Genomic DNA, 15,399 nt, shown 5'->3' on the forward strand with positions numbered 1-15,399 from the left:
TAGCAACCATGATCATCATTACCACAATCTAAAAATACATTGATATACAAACACTTGTAGTGTACAGTAGTAGTAGTTACAAAATAACAGTGATGACATTGAATGCATTTGAATAATCTCTCACAATACTTCCACACACAAGAAGCTAAACAAAAAAAGATCAACTCTACAGCCTGTACAATAGCACAAAACGACAATAACAATATTCTTGACAGATGTGTTAAAAAAAAAAAAAAAAAACTACGCTTTTATGTAAAGCGTGCCATAAATTATTAAACAGGTTATCAAAAATATTGTCGTCCCTGGGACTAGTGATATCATGGAAACGTTTGGAGTGCCTTTTGGTTTCCGTCTTCTGGTTTGGTTCGGTCAAGCAAAAGTCCCTCCTCCATGAGTCTACAACAATAAACAAATGGAGTGTTAAACTTTACATTGTCTTCAACAGCATCATCATTTTGGGTGTATGACTCTAGATTATGGAGGTAAGTGAATGTATTCTCTGTTGGAAAAGTTTTGTTAACTCACCATGGGCTTCATCTCACGACCGTCTCCATCTGCCTCGGGCCGATCCCTTCCCACCATTTTCTTACTGTTCTCTACAAACTCCTAAAGAGAGAGAGAGAGAGAGAAAGAAGAGAGAGGGTGAATGTGTGTGTTGGGTGTTGAGATAACAAGGCTATACACTGGAATGTTAGTGTGGATAATGGAACAGAGACATATACTATAAAAGGCTACGTCCCAATTCACCACCCTTCTCCCAAAGTGGGCACAACATGAATTTAACATGGAAACTCCCTCTAGCCAACGATTACACCAGAGGAAAAGGCAAAGTGAGAGGGATAACTGGGCCCGAAATGGGTCTTCTCTAGCAGATGGTGTTTTTGAGGGTTTTTTCGCTAATCAATCAAAGAGTTTTTGTATGGAATTTTGTATGAGCGTCGAATTTGGTTAACAAAAAATTGTGTGGCTTATTTACTACGTGAGGCTTATTTGATCTAATAGAAGTGTCGTAATGCTTAGGTTGTTACTATTGTACTGATATAAGTAGGACATGTTACATCCCGGCAACTTTGAGAAAAAACACTTTATATCGGAGTTGTGCATGTTGTTCACACACGTATCTGCCCTCTCATTGGCTACAATGGCCCCACCTGTTCTTGCCACGTCCCGACTGCCTTCCATTTTTGAAGACATTTCATTTTATTGTTAGAGCGGCCACTTGAGTATCTGGTCAATATAATGGATTATCTGTGATTCCGCCAATCCATTGCTTTTAACCATGACTGGTGGAGAATCGGGACGCAGCCATAGTCTCCCACCCAGCCTCGCCTCCCGTCCCCTCACCATTAGGGCCTTGTCCATGTAGAACTCTCGGCCGGGGCTGCCGTCGTTGTGCTTGGTGTCCACTGCGAAGCAGAGGAATAGAACGTCCACCACGATCTCAAAGACAGACAGGAAGCAGTGGGCCACCAGCCAGGAGAACAGGCAGACGATGAGCAGGGGCAACACCCACACCGTGTAGTCCCGCTGGTAGTTGAGAGACAATACACCCACGAACGCAGTGCAGGAGACGATCAGTACCTGGACACACACAGACACACACACGAAGCGAAATATGGAGAAAACGGGGGGTGGGAAAGGGAGAAAAGAGGAAAGAGGAAGAAAGAGAGGGAGAAAGATAGATAGTGAGCGATTGAAAAAAGAGCAAGACCGTGAGGGTTTGAATAGTATTAGAATGCTTGTAAAATAAACACAAATAATGAACTGACAATAAAGAATCCTAAAATGCTGTCGCTATGTGGCCGCTACCTTTCCCAGGAAGAGGACAAAGTCCCCCACGGTGTTGATGGTGGCCACTCTGAGGGCATTCTCTACCAGGATGACGAAGGCGTCGCGCGCCGACGTACAGAAACTGGTGCTGTTGATCGCTGTGGCCGTGTACGCGTTCTGTGGTGAACAAGAGACAGGAGTATCATCAATAACAATGTGTGATTGCTGTCATCTTGGAATGAGTCTCCCTTGTAAAATAGATTGTTGTCAATGATATAACGTGTAATAGTAAGAATAATCAACATCTCACATGACAATCAATCTGATTCTGATCGAACACTTACTTGATTCAGGTATGTTAGACACTTCTTCAGGCACCACAAGCAGCAGATGCAGGCTTTCAGCATACAGCGAGCACAGGCATTTTCCTACAAACAGAAAATACATTCAGCTTCAGTTCTCCACCCTCTAGCTTGACTTGACAAACTGGTGGTTGGTATAAGTCAAAGTGAGTATGTTTAAAAAGCACAATCTGGGATATTTCTTGCTTCTTAATTAAATGGTCAAATCTGCTAAGACTGCCACGATTCATCCCAATGTGGAATTTGAACGGTTGCTGTTGATGTCTGAAAACCTTCCATACACCTGCAATAGGTTCTTGTTTAACATTTCTGTTTCACACTTTTTCTACCTAAACCAGTAAAAAAAAATGAGAACACTCCTGTTTAAACTGTTCAACCTTGTTTTATTTTAAATGGTAAAACAATGTATCAAGAATGAAGTGAGAGATCAGCCATACGAAGGGTTAATTCTGTTCCAGAGCAACATTGGGTGGGATACACCTACTACTGTATGTTGTGCACATGAGCAAACACCTTCAAACTCTTCAGAAAAGTATTTTAAAAACAGCTACGCTGAGTCTCCGGTGTTTTTTAAACACTATAGAACACAAGAAAAAAAAAAAATCGGAGAAAGCGCCCACACTGTTTTAAACAGACACAGGTGAGTAGAGAATTACAAGGATGGGTGAAGAAATGTTACCTGTGTACATTTTATGGTAATCTCCTGTTTTTAATTATTTTTTTTATCTACAGTACCTATGTTTAACTATATTTAGTAAATTTACTAATTTCTACTGTATGTTGTATGGTTAAACAACTTTAATCAAGATTGGTTAGTATACCTTAATGCCCTGTTGACAATGGCACTGAAACTATCGAGAGTCATTACAGGAAATGGAATAGGCTCCGTTAAAATATATATAATGTTTTATTGACTGATTGATTATAATCTGGAGCCTTTTATTATTTTGATCTGAAGTTTTTCCAGAGTGTTTGCCGCAATTTTCTAAATAAAAACGTTGAACTTCAACTATGCTTTACAGTTTCGACTTTGCACTCTCTCTAGATATGACTTCCTCCAGCAGTCTCCTGTCTGAAGATCAGTTCCTGTGCTCGGTCTGGATCTGTTCACTGAGGCAGTCACCACTTCATGTGGACACAACTTCTGCATGGCCTGTGTCACAAAGTATTGGGATAGCCAGGACCTGTGTCAATGTCCACTGTGTCAGGAGAAATTCTCCAAACGACCTAAGCTTTGTGTCAACACAACCTTCAAAGAGGTTGTAAATAATTTTAAAAGGATGAGAGAAAGAGGTAGAGATGGGTCCCCTCCTAAACCTAAAATAGTGCCCTGTGATGTCTGCACTGGGACGAAGCGCAAGGCCCTAAAGTCCTGCCTGGTGTGTCAGACCTCGTTCTGTGAGACTCACCTGGAGCCTCATCAGATAGCCTCACCCTTAAAGAGACACAAACTGATCGACCCTGTGGTGAACCTAGAAGACAGGATGTGTAAGAAGCATGACAGACTCCTGTAGATGTTCTGTAGGACTGACCAGACATGTGTGTGTCAGTTCTGCACTGAGGCAGACCACAAGACTCATGACACTGTCCCTATAGAGGAAGAGTGTGGAGAGAGGAAGGTTCAGCTGGGGAAAACTGAGGCAGAAGTGCAGCAGATTATCCAGGAGCGACTGCAGAATGTTAAAGAGATCAAACTCTTAGTAGATCTCAGCAAGAGAGATAGCAGAGAGCGTGCAGTTCTTCAGTACTCTGGTGAAAAGCCAGACTGAGCTTGTTGAAGCAGAAAGCAGTAGAGGCACCAGGCTGAAGGGTTCATTAAAGAGCTGGAGCAGGAAATCGCTGAGATCAGTGTTCACAGTGATCTGTGTGTGGGGACTGTGAGGAGAAATGTTTCTCAGCTGGAGAAGACACTGAATAAAGAGATGGAGAAGCTGCCTGAAGTCAAACTGAAGAGGATTCAGCAGTATGCAGTGGATGTGACTCTAGATCCTGATACAGCAAATCCCTGGCTCATCCTGTCTGAAGATGGCAAACAAGTAAGACTTGGAAACACGCCACATAATCTTCCTGACAATCCAAAAAGGTTTGATCGTTATGCCATGACCGGAAAGGATGGCTTCTCCTCAGGGAGATTTTACTATGAGGTGACGGTTAAGGGGAAGACTGACTGGGATGTAGGAGTGGCCAGAGAGTCCATAGACAGGAAGGGGAAAATCATACTGAGCCCTGAGAATGGACTCTGGACTGTGTTCCACAGTCATCCTCTCCCTGAGAGAGAAGCCCCAGAAGGTTGGGGTGTTTGTGGACTGTGAGGAGAGTCAGGTCTCCTTTTATGATGTGGAGGCCAAGTCTCATATCTACTCTTCCACTGTCTGCACCTTTAAAGATAAACTCTTTGCATGCTTTGAATCCGAGTCTGACGGCAGAGTGAAGGAAAAGCAGCCAACAAGTGCTCAGCATATGTGGGTACTCCTTCAAGACTGTTGGGAAAGCATTCCAGGTGAAGCTGGTTGAGAGAATGCCAACGGTGTGCAAAGCTGTCATCAAGGCAAAGGGTGGCTATTTGAATACTTTTTTTGGTTACTACATGATTCCATATGTGTTATTTCATAGTTTTGATGTCTTCACTATTATTCTACAATGTAGAAAATAGCAAAAAATTTAAAGATAAAAAACTTTAATGAGTAGGTGCGTCCAAACTTTTGACTGGTACTGTATTTTCATTAATGAAAAATAAAACACCAATATACTTTCATTAGATAAGCGTTCAACCCCCTGTGTCAATATGTATTAGAATCATCTTTGGCAGCGATTACAGCTGTTAGTCTTTATGGGTAAGTTTCTAAGAGCTTTGCAAACCTGCATTGTACAATATTTGCAATTATTCTTTGGAAAATAATTCAAGCTCTTTCAAGTTCGTTGTTGATCATTGCTCGACAACCATTTTCAAGTCTTGCCATAGATTTTCAAGCCGATTTAAGTCAAAACTGTAACTAGGCCACTCAGGAACATTCAATGTCGTCTTGGTAAGTAACTCTAGTTTATATTTGTCTCCCAGTTTCTCTTGGAAAGCAGACTGAACCAGGTTTTCCTCTAGGACTTTGCCTGTGCTTAGCTCAATTTATTTTATTTTTATTCTAAAAAAAATCCCTAGTCCTTGCCGATGACATGCATACCCATAACATGATGAAGCCACCACCATGCTTGAAAATATGAAGAGTGGTACTCAGTGATGTGTTGTGTTGGATTTGCCCCAAACATAATGCTTTGTATTCAGGACAAAAAGTTCAATTACTTTACTACCTTACTACAAACAATATTGGTATTCTGTACAGGCTTCCTTCTTTTCATTCTGTCATTTAGGTTAGTATTGTGGAGTAACTACAATGTCGTTGATCCATCCTCAGTTTTCTCCTATCACAGCCATTTAACTCTGTAACTGGTTTAAAGTCACCATTGGCCTCATGGTGAAATCCCTGAGCGGTTTCTTTCCTCTCCGTCAACTTTATAGTGACTGGATGTATTGATACAGCATCCAAAGTGTAATTAATAACTTCACCATGCTCAAAGTGATATTCAATGTCTGCTTTGGGTGCCATTCTTTGTGAGGCATTGGAAAACCTCCCTAGTCTTTGTCGTTGAATCTGTGCTTGAAATTCACTGCTCGACTGAGGGACCTTACAGATAATTGTATGTGTGGGGTACAGACATGGGGTAGTCATTCAAAAATCATGTTAAACACCATTTTGCCATGGGGTGTAGAGAAGATTTAGCAATGTTATAACTAATTACATGCAATTCTACTGATTTTGCCATGATACCAATTTTAGATAGCTAGCTGCTAAACTAACTTAGCAATCAAAAACATTTTGTGGACATGGGCTAATTAAAGTGGAACTGACAGCGTTTTAACTACTTTGCAGATATGAAACAAACAGATAAGAGGTTTTAAAAATAGATTCTATTTTACTCAAAATTCCATGACGCAGAGTAAGGCATGGTTGGCAAAATAGATGGATGCAGTTCAATGGATGATTAATATAATTCCCCAATACATTTATTGGTAGTAAAAAAAAATATTGCTATCAGGTTGTAAATCACAGCTGGCCTGGTACCTTGTTTGCTGTCTCCACCCATTCGGGATGCACTGTTTGTTTCAATGACTCAATATTTTGGACAAAAACTGACAAATGTAACTAAGTCTGGGAATGTCAATACAATCAAACTGGCAAGGGCAATGATCACAAGTCAGTCATAACGTGCCTAATAGGCTAGCGTATCTATTTATGTAGCTATTTATTTAGTAAGCTAAAAACAAGGAGCCTAACATTAGCTAGCTAGCTGCTGGGAGGATGTCATGTCATTGGACGAGTGGGTGAGTGGCCCGACTTTTTCCCCTCATATCATTTTTCGGTGGCTACAGATAGAGATGCAGGTGTCAATTGGTTAGCTAGAAAAAATTGTGAATCACTTTGCTAGCTAGCTAGCTAGCTACGCTGAATTTGAACGACTTATCCACAGATAGCATGAATATCTCTTAGTTGTCAATTAAATGCATTTGGCATCGATCATATGGGCGGGCAAGCAGTTCCCATTCAGTTGTCAAAACGTGGGTTGGTACAAGCATGCATTGGCAGGCAAGCTGCAGAAGGCCAAGCAGGCATTGACAGGCTGAGAAAGTTTGATAGGGTTTATCTACTCTTGCTTCGTTGGATTTTAGCTCTTCTCGCTCTGGCTAACATTAGTTGTTGATCTCAGGTAGGGAGAGATAGCCTACCTGTTCATGATTGTTTGATCAATAGGACTGCAGACCGCAATTCTGGGCGTTCCTGCCCGTTGGCATTCCTACATCTGCAGGAACGCCCCCCCAATCGAGCATCCCATTGGTTCCTGCATGAACATTGGTTTCTGCATGAGAGCCCTCCCTCGAGCACAACATCTTCATGCTTGTGTGACACTTTTGAATGTGGGTCAAAAGGGAAATAAAAGTAGTATGAGTTTTTTCGCCCCCGCCTGCTGTGTACCGGAGTCGGTAGACAGTGTCCTTCGCCCCCGCCTGCTGTGTACCGGAGTCGGTAGACAGTGTCCTTCGCCCCCGCCTGCTGTGTACCGGAGTCGGTAGACAGTGTCCTTCGCTCCCTCCTGCTAAACACCTGCCCTCACCGTCGTTAACTGAACTGCGCGAAAACAGTGCCCAACAGGCAGGGCCGAAGTCACTGCTCAATAGATATAAATTGTCCAGGCCACTTTTATGCCTATTTTAGATTATGGGGATATTATCTATATGCATGGAGCAGCTTCTACACTTAAACCACTAGATGTTGTTTTCCATTGTGCCCTTAGATAATTTACTGGTCATGGTTATAAAACTCACCATTGTGTTTTGTATCAAAAAGTGGGTTGGGTCTCTTTGCATGTAAGGAGAGTGCAGCATTTTCTTGTGTTTATCTAGAAAGCACTCATGCAGAAACTTCCTATGCATCTATCATCATGAATTCAATTTAAGATTGACAAATTACCAAACACGGTCTCAGGCTTGGACAACCCTGGAGGCCCCTTTGGTCTCCACAGAGATGGGTAACGCTGCTTTTAGTTTTTTTGCGCCCTTTATGTGGAACAACTTACAGAGCTCTCTGAAATGAGATGTTCTGGTCCCCCTTGGTCAGTTCAGAGTATTGATTGGAAAGACCTCTATGTTGATACATTTGTCTGTTTTTCTTAATATGTTTTGTAATTTTGTATATTGTATGCGTTTGATGTATTTATGCAGAATACAAGAGACCCTGGTCTCAGTATGACTTCCCTGTGTATATAAAGGTTAAATAAAATAGAAAGAACATGTATATTAAGATTATAAAGTACTAGAGAACAATTTAATTCATCATTATTATTATCTTTATTTAATTTTTACCCCCTTTTTCTTCCCAATTTCGTGATTTTGTCTCATCACTGCAACTCCCCAAGGGGGCTCGGGAGAGGCGAAGGTCGAGTCATGCGTCCTCCGAAACATGACCCGCCAAACCGCGCTTCTTAACACCCGCTCGCTTAACCCTGTAGTCCCCTGTAGCTCAGTTGGTAGAGCATGGCGCTTGCAACGCCAGGGTTGTGGGTTCGTTTCCCACGGGGGACCAGTATGAAAATGTATGCGCTCACTAACTGTAAGTCACTCTGGATAAGAGCGTCTGCTAAATGACAAAACATTTTAAATGTTAACCCAGAAGCCAGCTGCACCAGTGTGTCGGAGGAAACACCGTTCAACTGTTGACCGAAGTCAGCCTGCAGGCGCTCGGTGCATTTGAACCAATGGAATTGTCCCAAAAGTGCAAAGTACGCCCATCTTAGCTACAGTACAATGCCTGCTTTATTGGTCCATTTGCTCGGCTACTACCATTTAAACCCAAGTCTGTCCTGTATTAGTCAATTTTACTATTTCCAGCTCTTCCGCCACAATGAGTCGCTAGAGCACGATGAGCCAAGTAAAGCCCCCCCACTGGCCAAACCCTCCCCTAACCCTGACGACGCTGGGGTAATTGTGCGCCGCACTATGGGACTCCCGGTCACAGCCGATAATGACACAGCCTGGGATCGAACCCCAGGCTGTAGTGAAGCCGCAACACTGCAATGCAGTGCCTTAGACCGCTGCGCCACTCGGGAGGCCCTTTAATTATGAATTCTATGTGATTTATAATGACATAGGGCAAAGAAAACTACGTTTTGACATACATTTTGTAGCGCCCTCTTGAATTGCCCCGTTTCTCTCAACATTCTAGAGCAGTGTGTGAACACCCTACATACTCTGCCTTTGAACTGATTGTGAATGTAAGTGATATAGCTGAATGAGATTAAGGACGTACTTTTCCTTTCAGCTGGTTGTGGATGTAGGTGAGGATGAGGCGAGGATCTCCACCAGGGTGATGATGAAGGAGCCTTTGGCCACGGTGCCCAGGTGGTAGCGGGCAAGACGCAGCATAGACGACACGATGGGGGTCATGGGCAGTTGAGATTTATTCCTGATGTCCACCACAGGATAGAGGAAAAGATGAAGAGTTGGAAATAGTCCAATTAACTGATACAGGACAGACTTGGGTTTAAACAGTATTATCAGTGCAAATAGACCAATAAAGCAGGCATTGTACTGTAGCTAAGATGGGTGTACTTTGCACTTTTGGGACAATTCCATTGGTTCAAATGCACCAGGCAATCATGTGCAGCTAACGTATTTGACAGAAAAAAACAATATTTTGGACCCAGGTATGATACGGGATATTAGTAAACACATCACAAGCATGCCATTACATTTATTACATTTCATCACATAGCATTTCATCACATTACAACACTCTCTCCTGACCTGGTGAAGTAGTAGGTGACCACAGCTCCGGCCACGGTCATCTGCTGGCAGGCCAGGATGAACTGACTGATCCAGATGAGGCCCACAGCGTGGTACCACACCATGTACTGGAGTGGACCTGACATTTGATACTCCACCAACCCTGTCTCCTCACTCTGCACAGGGCTACCTGTAGGGGTTACACACAGACAGGGTTAGAGGTCGCTCTGCACAGGGCTACCTGTAGGGGTTCACACAGACAGGGTTAGAGGTCACTCTGCACAGGGCTACCTGTAGGGGTTACACAGACAGGGTTAGAGGTCGCTCTGCACAGGGCTACCTGTAGGGACACACAGCTAAGGTTAGGGGTCAATCTTCTTGTTCTTTACAGGGTTCCCTACAGCCAGGTTTAGGGGTAGGCTGATCTCCTCTGATCTGCAAGGCATTCAAGGATCATGATTTTGTGCCTGGAAAGCTCCTGATTTCAAATTTTTTTTATTTTCATTCATAAATTGATTGGAGTCAAATATAATACAGCAAGATGGCACCATTTTGCAACAACAAACACTGCAGCTCGGATGAGTTTGATGGACTCTCTTTTTTAATGTTATCTAGTTTATCAAACTCTAATCTGAATAACATCCAGGAAGAGCTAAAAAGGTAGGCACAGGAAAATATTAGGCAGACAAATTGTACAAAAACATGACGCTTGGTTGTATTTGACGTTGCTCTGGTGTTGTTGTTGATGAGGGAGAATATGAATGTAGTGGGTAGATTTCAGAGACCTTTTCTTTGACTGTGTGCCCGAGCTGCCACCCACAGCACCAGACTGACCCAAGAATCTAAATAAGAGTGGGTGTCGAGTCATACCACTCTAGCTGTGCGCTTTCACTTCCAAAATGTCACAGGACTACATAGAATTAGGAATTAGAATACTAGAATGGACATGAACCTTGTTATGATGGTCCTAATGTCACCCATGTTGGTTAGCCATGGTTTGCCAGTGCTGTGATAAGATAGTGTGTAAAACAATGAATGTGAAGAATTGATCTGCACTGTATGTGTGTTAACTAGCCAGACAGTAGGTAGAGGAATGTTTCCATTAATGTTTCTAATTAACTGCCAGTATGCCAACATTCCATTCAAACAATGCAGTCAATCCACAGTCCTACACTGGCTCAAATCAGTTGATGATGGGCCTTAGACAAGTTGTAAATGCAACAAGTACTGATATTGCGCATGGTTACATGCACACAATAAGACAATTATTGTGGATAGTCAGATTAATACACTGAACAAAAATATAAACGCAACAATTTCAAAAATTTTACTGAGTTACAGTTCATGGATTTCACATGACTGGGCAGGGGAGCAGCCATGGGTTGGCCTGGGAGGGCATAGGCCCACCCACTGGGGAGCCAGGCCCAGCCAAACAGAATATGTTTTTCCCCACAAAAGGGCTTTATTACAGAAATAAATACTCCTCAGTTTCATCAGCTGTCCGGGTGGCTGGTCTCAGACAATCCCGCAGGTGAAGAAGCTGGATGTGGAGGTCCTGGGCTGGGGTGGTTACATGTCGTCTGCGGTTGTGAAGCCGGTTGGACATACTGGCTAATTCTCTAATTCTCTAAAAGCACGCAAATTGCACGCTCCCTCAAAACTTGAATCATGTGGCATTATGTTGTGTGACAAAACTGCACATTTTAGAGTGGCCTTTTATTGTGCCCAGCACAAGGTGCACCTGTGTAATGATCATGCTGTTTAATCAGCTTCTTGATATGCCACAACTGTCAGGTGGATGGATTATCTTGGCAAAGGAGAAATGCTCAGTAACAGGGATGTAAACCAATTTGTGCACAAAATTTGAGAGAAAAAAACGTTTTGTGCATATGGAAAATTTCTGCCCTCTTATTTCAGCTCATGAAACATGGGACCAACACTTTACATGTTGCGTTTATATTTTTGTTCAGTATATAATAGCTTGTTTAAAACATTTACATGCTTTGCAAAAATAATGATTTCCCTAATAATCCTGTTTACATGGACACATTTGAAATCAGGCTACTTGATGGGACTTAAATAAATGCAGAAAAATCGTCTATCAAACTAAAGGTTCTACCAGTGACCATGTTATTTTTGCGAAGCCTATTTGATTTGGAGTTCGGACATATCAAATTTGTATGTGAAAACTATTTCTAAAATGCATACTTTCAGTTTTTCCGAACTCACTTCACTCACGGATAAGAGGGAGGCTTGCGCTATCAGTTCTGGCACATGCGCACATCAAATACACAGCTGGAATGCCGATTAAGCTGTTTACATGTCCTAATAATTAGAAACATTAGAAAACCAGGTGTATTCGGCGTATGCTTACTTCGATTTTGACCTTACGCTGATTAAGATAAGCTGAGTAAGGCGTTTACATGACTATTTCCATACTCTGCCTACTGCCATAATCCGTTTAATATCAAATTATTAGTGTGCATGTAAATGTACTCCTATAATAGCACTCACAGCTTTCTAAGAAAACAAAATCTGAGACATTTATGGTCCGTTTACATATAAAATCAGCAAAAAAAGAAATGTCCTCGCACTGTCAACTGCATTTATTTTCAGCAAACTTAACATGTGTAAATATTTGTATGAACATAACAAGATTCAACAACAGACATAAACTGAACAAGTTCCACAGACATGTGGCTAACATAAATGGAATAATGTGTCCCTGAACAAAGGGGGGGGGGGGGTTCAAAATCAAAAGTAACAGTCAGTATCTGGTGTGGCCACCAGCTGCATTAAGTACTGCAGTGCATCTCCTCCTCATGGACTGCACCAGATTTGCCAGTTCTTGCTGTGAGATGTTACCCTACTCTTCCACCAAGGCACCTGCAAGTTCCCTGACATTTCTGGGGGGAAATGGCCCTAGCCCTCACCCTCCGATCCAACAGGTCCCAGACGTGCTCAATGGGATAGGGATCCGGGCTCTTCGCTGGCCATGGCAGAACACTGACATTCCTGTCTTGCAGGAAATCACTCACAGAACGAGCAGTATGGCTGGTGGCATTGTCATGCTGGAGGGTCATGTCAGGATGAGTCTGCAGGAAGGGTACCACATGAGGGAGGAGGATGTCTTCCCTGTAACACACCGCGTTGAGCTTGCCTGCAATGACAACAAGCTCAGTCCGATGATGTTGTGACACACCGCCCAAGACCATGACGGACCCTCCACCTCCAAATCGATCCCACTCCAGAGCGTAACGCTCATTCCTTCGACGAAAAAACCGTGAATCTGACCATCACCCCTGGTGAGACAAAACTGCGACTCGTCAGTGAAAAGCAAATTTTGCCAGTCCTGTCTGGTCCAGCGACAGTGGGTTTGTGCCCATAGGCGACGTTGTTGCCGGTGATGTCTGGTGAGGACCTGCCTTACAACAGGCCTACAAGCCCTCAGTCCAGCCTCTGTCAGCCTATTGCGGACAGTCTGAGCACTGATGGAGGGATTGTGCGTTTCTGGTGTAACTCTGGCAGTTGTTGTTGCCATCCTGTACCTGTCCCGCAGGTGTGATGTTTGGATGTACCGATCCTGTGTGGTCTGCCACTGCGAGGACGATCAGCTGTCCGTCCTGTCTCCCTGTAGCGCTGTCTTAGGCGTCTCACAGTACGGACATTGCAATTTATTGCCCTGGCCACATCTGCAGTTGTCATGCCTCCTTGCAGCATGCCTAAGGCACGTACACGCAGATGAGCAGGGACCCTGGGCATCTTTCTTTTGGTGTTTTTCAGAGTCAGTAGAAAGGCCTCTTTAGTGTCCTAAGTTTTCATAACTGTGACCTTAATTGCCTCCCGTCTGTAAGCTGTTAGTTTCTTAACGACCGTTCCACAGGTGCATGTTCATTAATTGTTTATGGTTCATTGAACAAGCATGGGACACAGTGTTTAAACCTTATACAATGAAGATCTGTGAAGTTATTTGGATTTTTACGAATTATCTTTGAAAGACAGGGTCCTGAAAAAGGGACGTTTATTTTTTGGCTGAGTTTATTTGAGAGTCTATTTATACAGACAATGTGTATAAAACGTGTAAAATGTATTTATAGGACAATATTTTAGGTTGACTATAATTCCATTACACAATTTCTGATGCATCACATACCTTACTTTTATTTTCCTGCATAAGTAAAGGCAGGAAATACATCACGTGCCTCTACTGCCATTCATTCTAATTAAACTGGTTTTGGATTTCTCCCTGACCAAGATGGCTGCCATTTTCACCCCATTATGGAACTGTTTCATTACATAGCCCCTTTAGTAATTTAATAGGATCTCTATGGTTAATCATCACATCACTAGCAGGATGAAAATAACCAAATACAGTATCCAAACTTTCCTAGTGACACAAGTCCACTACCTTATTCTTTTCTGGGGCATAAAATAATTGATACAAATCTGCAAAATGAAATGGTATGCTAGCCAAAATGGTCTATTTAGATGTAAATATCTCGACGAAAGGGGAAAATAAAGACATTAACAAAAATGTCTGTTTCACAATGTGACAAAGTTGTATTCTATTCTGACCTGTGGTTCCGAGGAAGAGGAGCACACCGAGCCAGGACACCCAGAAGAGCATGAGGCTGAGGAAGGTCCAGAAGGGCTGCAGGGCCAGCAGGGGCAGGTGAGTGAACACCTTTCCTGCCACGTGGAACAGGGTGATGGTCAGCGCCACGCGCTTCCTCATGAAGAACAGTAGCAGCAGCAGGATCACCTGAAAATGGGATATAGGATATGATGTATATATGCTGGGTATCAGTTACAGGATAGGGATGTGAATACATTTATTCAGTGCTAATTATAAAATGAAGATATGAGTACAGTGAGGGAAAAAAGTATTTGATCCCCTGCTGATTTTGTACATTTGCAATTTTTGTACATCTATATTTTAATGGTAGGTTTATTTGAACAATGAGAGACAGAATAACAACAACAAAAATCCAGAAAAACGCATGTTAGAAATGTATTTGCATTTTAATGAGGGAAATAAGTATTTGACCCCTCTGCAAAACATGATTTAGTACTTGGTGGCAAAACCCTTGTTGGCAATCACAGAGGTCAGACGTTTCTTGTAGTTGGCCACCAGGTTTGCACACATCTCCAGAGGGATTTTGTTCCACTCCTCTTTGCAGATCTTCTCCAAGTCATTAAGGTTGAGGCTGACGTTTGGCAACTCGAACCTTCAGCTCCTGCCACAGATTTTCTATGGGATTAAGGTCTGGAGCCTGGCTAGGCCACTCCATGACCTTAATGTGCTTCTTCTTGAGCCACTCCTTTGTTGCCTTGGCCGTGTGTTTTGGATCATTGTCAATCAATCAATCAATTTTATTTTATATAGCCCTTCTTACATCAGCTAATATCTCGAAGTGCTGTACAGAAACCCAGCCTAAAACCCCAAACAGCTAGTAATGCAGGTGTAGAAGCACGGTGGCTAGGAAAAACTCCCTAGAAAGGCGAAAACCTAGGAAGAAACCTAGAGAGGAACCAGGCTATGAGGGGTGGCCAGTCCTCTTCTGGCTGTGCCGGGTGGAGATTATAACAGAACCATGCCAAGATGTTCAAAAATGTTCTTAAGTGACAAGCATGGTCAAATAATAATCAGGAATAAATCTCAGTTGGCTTTTCATAGCCGATCATTAAGAGTTGAAAACAGCAGGTCTGGGACAGGTAGGGGTTCCATAACCGCAGGCAGAACAGTTGAAACTGGAATAGCAGCAAGGCCAGGCGGACTGGGGACAGCAAGGAGTCACCACGGCCGGTAGTCCCGACGTATGGTCCTAGGGCTCAGGTCTCTCAGTTGGCTTTTCATGCTGGAATACCCATCCACGACCCAATTTCAATGCCCTGGCTGAGGGAAGGAGGTTCTCACCCAAGATTTGACGGTACATG

General features: G+C 42.9%; 1 protein-coding gene and 1 pseudogene across 1 annotated transcript in view; one reads left to right on the forward strand and one right to left on the reverse strand.

The window, feature by feature from the left end:
- Positions 1 to 344: 344 nt before the first annotated feature.
- The window catches only part of LOC121557970 (choline transporter-like protein 1), a 29,601-nt gene continuing 14,546 nt past the window's right edge, over positions 345 to 15,399 (reverse strand). The window contains 9 exon segments of the mRNA XM_045216896.1: positions 345 to 396; positions 526 to 606; positions 1,345 to 1,581; positions 1,810 to 1,947; positions 2,115 to 2,198; positions 8,987 to 9,033; positions 9,036 to 9,142; positions 9,484 to 9,652; positions 14,038 to 14,224. Coding sequence (XP_045072831.1) covers positions 370 to 396; positions 526 to 606; positions 1,345 to 1,581; positions 1,810 to 1,947; positions 2,115 to 2,198; positions 8,987 to 9,033; positions 9,036 to 9,142; positions 9,484 to 9,652; positions 14,038 to 14,224 — 1,077 coding nt within the window. The 3' untranslated portion in view covers positions 345 to 369.
- On the forward strand, positions 2,817 to 3,991 carry LOC123485769 (annotated as a pseudogene).

This window comes from Coregonus clupeaformis, unplaced genomic scaffold (genome assembly GCF_020615455.1).
Source record: "Coregonus clupeaformis isolate EN_2021a unplaced genomic scaffold, ASM2061545v1 scaf0844, whole genome shotgun sequence".
Lineage (NCBI taxonomy): Eukaryota > Metazoa > Chordata > Actinopteri > Salmoniformes > Salmonidae > Coregonus > Coregonus clupeaformis.